At 47.0% G+C, this 10,321-nt stretch overlaps 1 protein-coding gene across 3 annotated transcripts in view; it reads left to right on the top strand.

Moving 5' to 3' along the window:
- The first annotated feature begins 4,572 nt into the window (after positions 1–4,572).
- Positions 4,573–10,321, top strand: part of Serpina10 (serpin family A member 10) — an 8,738-nt gene continuing 2,989 nt past the window's right edge. Inside the window, exons 1-3 of one of the 3 annotated variants that reach the window (XM_029555067.1) lie at positions 4,573–4,658; positions 6,980–7,695; positions 8,896–9,169. In XM_029555067.1, coding sequence (XP_029410927.1) covers positions 4,627–4,658; positions 6,980–7,695; positions 8,896–9,169 — 1,022 coding nt within the window. In that variant the 5' untranslated portion in view covers positions 4,573–4,626. The other 2 variants (XM_008851210.2, XM_029555068.1) reach the window with 2 other exon arrangements.

The raw sequence follows: 10,321 nt of genomic DNA, 5'->3' as shown, positions 1-10,321 counted from the left end.
TTCTTCAGGAACTTATAGCAGTGGTGACAGCATGCATAACACCCATGCAAACTCAGCATAGAGCTGTGGAAATGTGTTTGTTTTCTAAGACTGATGTAACCAATTACCACAAGTCAGGTGGTTTAAAGCAACAAATAAAATCTTCCCAGTTTTGGAGGGCTAAGTTCAAGATCAAGGTATTGGCAAGTTTGTTCTTTTCAAAGGCTCTGAGAAAGTGACCATTCTGTGTCTCCCTCCAAGCTTGGTGACTGTCAACAGCTCTTGGTATAACCTAACTGTGGGAACCACTCCAATTTCTGCCTCCATCTTCAAGTGGCCTTTTCCTGTGGCCCCTTTCTGCCTCACATCACCCTTTGTCTTTCTCTTACAAGAACACCCATCATCAGAGCCAAGGCCTTCCTTTAACCCACCACGATCTCTTCTCATCCTTTACTCAATTACACCCACCAAAGACCATTTTATCAAATTCAGTCACATTTGCATGTTCTCAAGCTTAATTCTCAGAATATCTTGTGGAGTATCACTATCATAAACCACCTTATCATCTCTAAGTTTTTCCAGATAAAAATTAGTATAGCCAAATCACTTAATCTTTAAAATCCTTTAAACATTGTAACTTCAAAAGCTAATAGAATGATGTATATAGTTTACATAAAAACTTAAATCTATGTGTGTGTGTGTATGTGTGTGTGTGTGTGTGCACATGCATGTGCCAATTCTAGGGTGTGTACTAGTGTCCTCTCTCACATTTAATGTCCTTGCTTAAATATATATTAAAAACTTTTTCTTAAACTAGACCAACTTTGTCTAAAGTTGTCTAAAAATATATATATACATATATTATATATATGTGTATTTTTTTAAACAGAAGTACATTTACCACTGATTCAGGAGTCCCACTTTGGAGAATTTAGTCTAAAGACATGCTTCTAGCAATTTGGAAAATAATCTCCCCCAAATTATTTGTAATTGCAAGATATTAAAAATTACTTAAAAGTCCAAACATGAGAAACGGGTTAGACAAACACTACAGTGCTGTGAAGTTATTAAAAAATGAATGAACGCCTGTGAGTAATTTCATAAGGAATAAAAGGAACTAAGGAAGCATGGACATATATGTTTGTTCTTACATAAAGAACCACAGGAAGAAGGAATGAGAAAGAAATCACTAAATGACATACAAGAGCCTGGAGGAGGTTCGAGAAGGGACGGGGCGGGGTGGCACACCTCTTATGTATCTTTTTATATGGCTCGGACTTTTGGAATAACATTAGCACTCTACGTACTCAACGACACAATTAAGATGATAAAACTCCTAAAGCCAAAAAAAATAAATAAATAACTCAAACACATTTCAAACAGACAGCATAACCATACAGAAGGGAAAAAAGGAATTAAGCTACGGATCTTTTGAGCGTGATACTTGGACCATATGCTCCCACTTTTAAGAATAAAAAACTGCCAGGGCTGGAGAGATGGCTCAGCGGTTAAGAACACTGGTTGTTCTTGCAGAAGACCCGGGTTCGAATCCCAGCACCCACATGGCAGCTAACAACTGCCTGTAACTCCAGTCCCTAGGGATCCGACAGCATCGTCTGACCTCCGCGGGCATTGCACGACACGAGTGCACTTACCTATATGCAGGCAATACACACATACACATAAAATAAAAATAATAAATAAAATAAAATCTAAAAAAAATTTAAAACAAATGTCAGAGCTTTCTTTGCAGATTTGCTTTTCTAAATGGAACAAGCATATGATATTGTGATATTATTTATATGCTTGATTAAAGAATGGAAACGCAAAAAACCTGGACCAGAAAAGCAAGGAAAAAGGCTGAGGGTGCAACTCAGTGGTACAGTGCTTGCCTAGCATGCATGAGGGAGAGAGAGAGAAAGAGAGAGAGAGAGAGAGAGAGAGAGAGAGAGAGAGAGAGAGAGAGAGAGAGAAGAGAGAGAGAGAGAGACAGAGACAGAGACAGAGACAGAGAGAGACAGAGAGACAGAGAGAGAGAGAAACAGAGAGAGACAGAGACAGAGAGAGACAGAGACAGAGAGAAACAGAGAGAGACAGAGACAGAGAGAGACAGAGAATCAGAGAGAGACAGAGACAGAGAGAGACAGAGACAGAGGGAAACAGAGACAGAGAGACAGACAGAGAGAGACAGAGACAGAGAGAGACAGAGACAGAGAGAAACAGAGAGACAGACAGAGACAGAGAGAAAGACAGAGAGAAACAGAGAGAGACAGAGAGAAACAGAGAGACAGAGACAGAGAGACAGAGATAGAGAGAGACAGAGAGAGACAGAGGGAGACAGAGACAGAGAGAGATTCAGAGAGATTGAGAGATGTGGTGTTACCATGCCACATTACAGTTAACACTGAATAATACAGCCTGACCCTTAACTTGAGTTTCTAAGAATGGGACAGATTTTGGAGGGCATTCGTTCCCCTAGCTGTTTCTTGGAACTGTGCTGCGGAGTCAGGCCTCCCCCATACTGGTATTGCAAACTGTTTCTCCAGTTTTTTTCAACTGGGTAACTACAAACTTGAATCCACCCTTACAAGACAACCTGCCTTTTCACCCCTAGTTCTAGAGCATCTCATACGCACAATATCAAGCATTCTTCTCAATCTTCATTGTTTTCAGTGAAGATGCGTGTGCCACCTTTCAGTGCTTTGATGTGTTAATTCTCAAACATACATTCATTCATTATCTTTGGGTGGAACAGCAAATTCACGTTCTGAGGAATCAAGGTCAGGTGCTCAGGTCATAAGAGCACATGGGTCAGTAGCTTTGTAGTTTTTGGTTGTAGGGTTAATATCATTAGTTCAGATTCTGTCCATTTTATAAATGCCCTTCCTACAGAGAGTGAAAGAAAATGAGATACAGAGAAAAAGGGGGTGACAGGGAAGGAAGAGAGAGAGGGAGGGAAGGAAGGGCAAGGGGGGAGGAAGAGAGAAGGGAGGAGAGAGGAAAGAAAGGAAGGAATGGTCTTTTGGGAATGGATGTGAACTGGAGGTATGAACTCATAGCTTAGAAAGACACACAAATGGCATTGAATGTACTTGAGTCCATGAATCTATTCTAATAGTGTTAAAAAAATATGTTTACCCCTAGCAAAACAGTATAGAAGCAATGTTCAGTGTGGTAGATACAAGATGGAAACTTCCTCGGAAATGCTGGGGGATAAAGCAAGTGACATTGTCCCCTACAAAGAGAAGACATTCTATAACCTCTGTGTGCATTCAGCTCGACCTGCCTGCTGTTATCCTGAGCCATAACCACAATTGCTTTGGAGTGGCCCTAGTCAGTTTACCTGCGTAGATTCCCAGCTTACTATAAACAGGCAACATGGAGTTTCAACAAGACCTAGGTACAAGGAATGGAACTGACTCTCTGATACCAATTTAAGAAGTTATTCCAGCTTGAAGGCACCCAGCAAAAAGCACAAATGAAAACCACTCACCTCGATAGACTTGTCTGATGGGCTCTGCAATGGCCCCTCCTCTGGATGACCGCTACCTCTATCCTGTCCACTGAGTGATGTCGGAAACAGCACCAAGGCAAACCAATCATAACAAGGCAATAATGATCTTTGATTAAAAATAATAATAATAATCTTGGCCGCTGTGGTGGCACACACCATTAGTTCCAATAGTCCAGAGGCAGAGGTGGGTGGATCCCTTTGAGTTTCAAGCCAGTCTGGTCTATATAGAGAGTTCAAGGCCCACCAGGGCCACACAGAGGGGCTGTCTAAAATCATCATCATCATCACTGTCTTTCTTGAGATTTGAAAGATACCAGCCAGTGATCACATGTCCCCTGCCTAAACCACTCTTGAGTCTGCTTCCTGGTGAGATGGCCCCCCAGAATGACAGTCTTCTATTTTCCAACCAGCTAGTCTGCTTGACCAAGTTCTTCCTTACCACTCCCCCACCCCATCCTGTGCAATGACTAGCCTCCATCATGTGATGAGCAGACAGAATGCATCTGTTTTAAAAGAAGTTCTGCCTTCACGTTATAGTTGGAGCATGGTTAATGTTTTCAATTCTGTGGGAAGGCTGTGTTAATTATAAGTCTCGCTTCAAGAATAGGACAGGACACACAATAAAACTTATATAAAAGTCTGGTAGGTGGAGAAGTTGCAAACTGAAGAGTGTTCTCCAGCCCTGACTCTGAGAGCTTGGGGATCGGTCTCAACACTGAGAAGCGGAACACTGACTTGAAACAGGATTTGTGTTGTAAGCAGCAGTCCAGTAGAGCCCTATCTCCCCCACTGGCCTGAAAGATCCTTGGAATAAGATAGGTCTTAAATTTCACCCTGAATCCATTCATGGTGCCCAGAAGCAGCCATGAGACCCACCATAAGCTTCTCTCTAGAACCTTCATCCAACCCCAGGAAGACTGAGTCTTGGGACTGAGTCTCTCTTGGTGAGTTCTGGTCATGGGACCCCAGAAGGAGATAGAGAATACCAGAAGCCTTCCTCTAGGTCTTTGGTTTTTCAGAAACTCTACCATTTCCCAGCAGAGTGTTAATAAGTAACGGTCCTGAGAGGCATCATACTTTGGAATAACAAATATTTGCTGAAGACTTTGGCCTGGCTTTGCTGTTTCCTTTGAATGATCTTCCAAGCACCAGAGGTCCTGTGCTGGTAAGACATGGCAGATGGCAGGGAGCCCTCCAGAGTGTCTAACGGGGATGGATGGAGAGAGGAGATGCTGTTAACCATCTCCTAGTAGGCTCCAAGGTAAAGGGTGGGGGGCTAGGCATATGGAGTCTTCAATCCTAGACTCACTAGGACTGTAAATTGGGACAACATGAAAGGTGGGTAGAACACAGAGGAAAGGGGAGGCCAACAGAGGGACTCTGAAGGTTTGGTGTTTCTCCGCCACTGCTCACTTCCCAGGCAAGCGAGCCTGGCCCTCCAGGGCTGGAGGGGGTTGGGGCGGCACTGCTGCCCAGTCAGGGCTGAGTGGCAGGTGAACAGTTGATTTCCCACCGTTCTGGCTCCATCTGGGAAGGTACATCCTCAACATGTCTGATGATGCCCTACTCCAAGGTGCTTCCTGTGTGTATTCCAGATGGTCCCCATGATGAGCAAAGGCCTGAAAGTACAGGTTACACCATTCAGGAAGCAGGTACAGAAACAGCCAGGTGTTACTGCAGCTACGCAGATTTAAAGAGGAGCTTCAAGAACAGTGGGACGTGGCACTGGGAAGGGGTGATATGGAGTTGGTGTCCTGGCACAATCTCCTGATGGCTGTGGCCGAGAGAAGCAGCTATGAAGTCAGGACTACTAGAGCTAAATACAGTGATAGACTTGTCCTGGTTGGCTCAGGCTGTTGGAACAAAATACCAAAGACTGGAGGCTTAATAAACATGTTTGCGCAGTTCTGGAGACCCAAGGTGAGGGGCAGCGTGGTTGGGCTGTGGTGAGGGTCCACTTCCTGGTTTCCAGACAGTCATCTTCTCAATGCATCCTTCCTGGAGAGAGGATCTGGGGTCTCTTCCTTTTCTTATAGACACTAACCCTATTACCAGCACCCCACCCTTATGATTTCATCTAACCTAATCACCTCTCAAAGACCCCACCTCTAAATACCTTTATCTTAGCTGGAAGGGCTTTGATTATGAGTTGTGGAAGGATCCAGATACTCAATTCATATTAATAATGCAGGATGAGGGTGGGGACATTTGGTACATGGAAGGAAGTACTGATAACACAGCAACAGGGTGACCTACTGAGCGTGGACTGTTCATTAGGACTGGTAGTATTTCCTTAATGGTGACATGTGTGAAACCCAGATCAGAAGGTAGGAGGACCTGGATTCTATGGCATGTTCAGCAAAGCAAATGGCGATGGACTGTGTCCTGGGGCTGGATGTGAGTTTGTAACAGGGCAGAAGAAGACTGGGAGCATCTGGGAGCTTCAAGGAGCATCTCCTTGTCACATTTGTCTCAGAGTTCTGAGGTCAGAGTGAGGGGCCTTACTGATGGGAACTGTCACAAGGCCAGAGCATCCCCACACCTACTGGCCTGGGTATCCTGCTCCAGTTGGGTCTCTGCAAAGTGAAAATGGAAGACTGGGGATGTCTTGGGGGCACCCAGGGGGCCTGTGGGACAGTGGTTGTATGGCTGAGCACTGCGGATGGACACGATGTGATGGCACAGGTCCAAGAGCCAGACTCTGGGTCTGAGGACGCAGAGGAAGTACAGAGAAGTAGCAAAGTAGGGCGTGGCTGGAAGTGAGGGGCTTGGGGTCAGAGAGAGAGTTACTGCCAAAGCAGGAATCAGGCTCTACCAGGCCACGGAGCTGGGGCAGTGAGAGGAGCCATGAGGCTGCGTGGCTTGAGCCCAGGTCTTGTGTCATGTCCCCTGCTGCCATCCTGGAAGCTGCAAGAAGAGGAAGGAAGACCTACTAAGAACTCTCACAGTAGGCGGTGTGGAGGAGGATTTTCACCACCTTTCCTTTTCCTTGGCTGATTCCTTCTGGGACCCTACAAATCCCCAGCCAAATGAGTGACACTCCAAGGTCCTACGGAGTCTGGTCTTTGGAGGGGCGGCTTGATGTGCTTTATGGCCAAATGACCAAAGGTAAAGCCTGAAGCAGCTCGGTAAATGCCCCAGGCTCCCACCTGATGCCACTCTGAGGCCCACCCAACCTTCTCCACCACCGAAGAGGGCTGGACTGTGGCCCTCTTGGAGAAAAAGAATGAACAGAAAGTAGGTGAGGGGCCACAATCTGCCTGAGGCCAGGAAGGAGATGGGACTTGGAGGGAGTCCTGTTGTCCCTCCTCGGTGAATCAGCACTGCCCTCTCTGCTGTAGTCGCCCTCCAGTAGGGCTAAAGGTGAAGCCCATACCCGGCTTTGCAGGAAGAAGGGGGTGAGGGGTGTCACGAGAAAAATGTTTGACTTGCAAAGAGGAGATGTTTTATCAAACATCGAGATCATCTGTTCCCTTTTCTTCCTAGGACAAAGGGAAGTGACCCCTGGCTTCCAACAGCTGACCACATGAGGGTGGTTTCAAGCCTGCTGCTTCCTATCCTCCTAGCAGAGGTGTGGCTGGTGACCAGTTTGACCCTCGGCCCCCCTTCACCAGAGGCCCAGGCAGGGCTGGAGGCTCCTCAGAAGCAGACTTTGGAGGACATGTGGGCTGTCTCCAGTCATGAAGAAGCCTGGCTGAGGCTTCAGTTGTCCAACGCAACTTCAACCTTTGGGTTCAGCCTGCTGAGAAAGATCTCCATGAGGCACGATGGCAATGTAGTCTTCTCGCCTCTTGGTGTGTCCGTGGTCATGGTGGGCTTGATGCTGGGGAGTAAGGGGGAGACCAAAGCCCAGATAGAGCATGGGCTCCACCTGCAGGCCCTGAGCCGGGAGGGACCCTTGATCCTGCCAACCCTCTTCAAGAGGCTTAGAGAGACCCTCTCCAGCAACTGGGAGCTGGGCTTCTCCCAGGGGAGCTTTGCCTTCATTCACAAGGACTTTGATGTGAAGGAGACCTACCTCAATCTATCCAGGAAGTATTTTGATACCGATTGCATCCTTACGAATTTTCACAATGCCTCCCAGGCCAAAGGGCTCATGAACTATCACATTAACAAAGAGACTCGGGGGAAAATTCCCAAGCTCTTTGATGAGATTAATCCAGAAACCAAATTAATTCTGGCGGATTACATCTTGTTCAAAGGTACTTTGATGATCTTCTGTTATCCCAAAGCCAGGGGGACATCTGTCTCTCCGTTTCCCTTCTCTGGCCAGCATGGTTGGTGTTAAAGGACACTCTGCAAGCTTGACTTTGGGCTTTGCAGATTCAGCGTGCACTAAGGTGGGGCAGACACTTTCTCAGAGCCCCCTACCCTCATCATCTGCAGGCCTGTGGTCCTTACAGTTTCTACAGCACCTCTGCCCAAATTTTTTCTGCTTGAAGAAGTTGCATGGGGCTATTAACTAAAGCCCTAATATCAGGGAAAGCTGGGCTGCATGGGTTGCATGGGTTGCATGGGTTGCACGTGTTGCATGAATTGCATATTTGCTCCTCATTCTCTGCTTCCGTGACCTGGGGCAAGTGAAAATAATCCCTGTTCGTGGGTTTTTAAAGTTAAAACCTGGAATACTCACTTGCTACAGTTATAAGGCTGCAAGAGCTGATGGATGTAATGTGCCCACTGTAGTCGACACTTAACAGACCCCACATACACAGAAAGAGGTTGCCCATTCGGTCTTCCAAATAGTCAATACAGCAGACAAAGTAGGGCCATTGACTCCTTTGAGGGAATGAAGGTAAAGGTTGGAGAGACTAGCTTGATCAGGATCACAGAAAGAATGGCAGAGACCAAACATGATCAAAGACTGCCCTAACCCCCACGTTCTTCATGCCTCTCTAATGGGGCACAAGGCATGATGCAGGTGCCTCTGGAGCACAGAGCTGTATCAGGAAACTCAGAGTCACAGGTGGAGGGTCCACTTTACAGTCAGGTCACACCCAGAACAGATGCTGTGTGTAGTCTCTTCAGAATCACACGAAACAATGGATGGGCCAGAAATGCCCCCAGTCTGTGTGATGTACATGTTTGTGTATGGGCATGCTAGGGCCCTATGGCAGTCAGGAGTCCCCTCATGTAGAGAGGTCCTAGAAGCCAACCAAGAACAAGGGGAAAAAGTGAGAGGAGTTTATGTCCTTGTTTTTGTGTGTGGTTCCCGCATGGGTCAAGGGTAGGGCTGAATTTCGATTACTGGGAAATTTGCTGCCTGAACCATGGTCCATGCAAGCTCAATACAGGAATGGCTGTTGTTGAAGGGGAAGTAAAGAATACTCTCCCCTCTACCTCTTGAGCAAGACCATTGCCAATGTGTCCTCCTTCTGTATGACTTCTTCTGACTTCTTCAGGGAAGTGGCTGACCCCGTTTGATCCCACCTTCACGGAGGAGGACACTTTCCACCTGCACAAGTACAAGACAGTTAAGGTGTCCATGATGTACCGGGCAGGCAACTTTGCCTCCACCTTTGATAAGAATTTCCGTTGTCACGTCCTCAAACTGCCCTACCAAGGAAATGCCACCATGTTAGTGGTCCTTACAGAAAAATCCGGTGACCACTTGGCCCTGGAGGACTACCTGACCACAGACCTCATAGAGACGTGGCTCCAGAATATGAAAACCAGGTACAGTGCTTCCCCTGCCTCACACAGACTTGGCCTCTATCCTTATGAACAGTCCCAGTTTCACCCAGTGCCCTGTAGCTTACTCCCCAGTGAGCTCCCAGATCTCAAGAACCAGAGGTGGCATCTGTCCTGTTTTTCACTCTATCCTCAGCATCTGTCCCAGAACCTGGCTTGATCATTCATTTACTCACCAAATACCTAGGAAGTTTCTCCCACTGAGATATCGACTGAGGCCAGGGTTGAATCAGTGACCAAGCCAGGCAAAGGGAGATAGACACCACAAGACAGGGCATGTCAGCAGGTGCAGGCAGGGCCAGGGAAGGCTTCATCTGATGATGAGTTAATTATATGGATCTCTCTGAGGAGAGGCATGTTAGAGGCAGAAGTGGGAAGGTTCTGAGGAACAGCAAGATGGTCAGTGTGGCTGCAGCCACAGGGCCCAGCCACCCAGGATCCCGCCTCATAAGTTCAGCAAAGACATATGTGGTTTTTGCCTGAGGGAGATGGGGAGCCACAGAGGGTTCTAAGCAGGGGCCAGAGGAGAGCTGATTAAAGGATCACACAGTCAGGAGGGTGCTGTAGGAATACAAGAAGATGCCAGTTTAGACTATGGTGGTGGCAGGGGAGGTGACAAGAGGTAGTCAAACTGGATCTGTTAGGAAGAAAAGGTTGATAAATGTGCTGACTAGATATAGGATGGGGTGGGGAGAGAAAGATCCAGATAGATTAAGTTAGTCAGAGGTGATTGGGTAAGGTTTGTTAGCATCAGAGAAGGTGCAACTGTATTGGGGGGGCACTCCAGGTGGAGAAGAGACAAAAGCCCACAGGAGGCACGCAGGTGTTCATCCCAGCAGTCAATCCATCGCTGAAATACCTGGTGGGTAGCTGCAGCAATGGTCCATGGCTGTTTCTGAGTCCCGCCATCCCCGAACTGATGGCAGAGAGGAGCTCAACTGAAGGTCTCTGCTGTGCATCTCACCATCGTTAGTTTCATTGTTCCTCAACACTTTAGCACTAGTGGAGGGCACAGACATAAGCCTCAACAAGTGTTTGCTGACTACATTTATGAGTTAATCTTTAGGACACGTGAAGCCCGCAGTCATATTCCAACCTGAGTTTGGCCCAGCTACCCAATGGGGGGGGGGGAGAGAG

Source organism: Nannospalax galili, unplaced genomic scaffold, assembly GCF_000622305.1.
Source record: "Nannospalax galili isolate Female #2095 unplaced genomic scaffold, S.galili_v1.0 scaffold86, whole genome shotgun sequence".
Classification (NCBI taxonomy): Eukaryota; Metazoa; Chordata; class Mammalia; order Rodentia; family Spalacidae; genus Nannospalax; species Nannospalax galili.
Note: the sequence above shows the minus strand (reverse complement) of the source record. Positions and strands in the feature narration are given on the sequence as shown.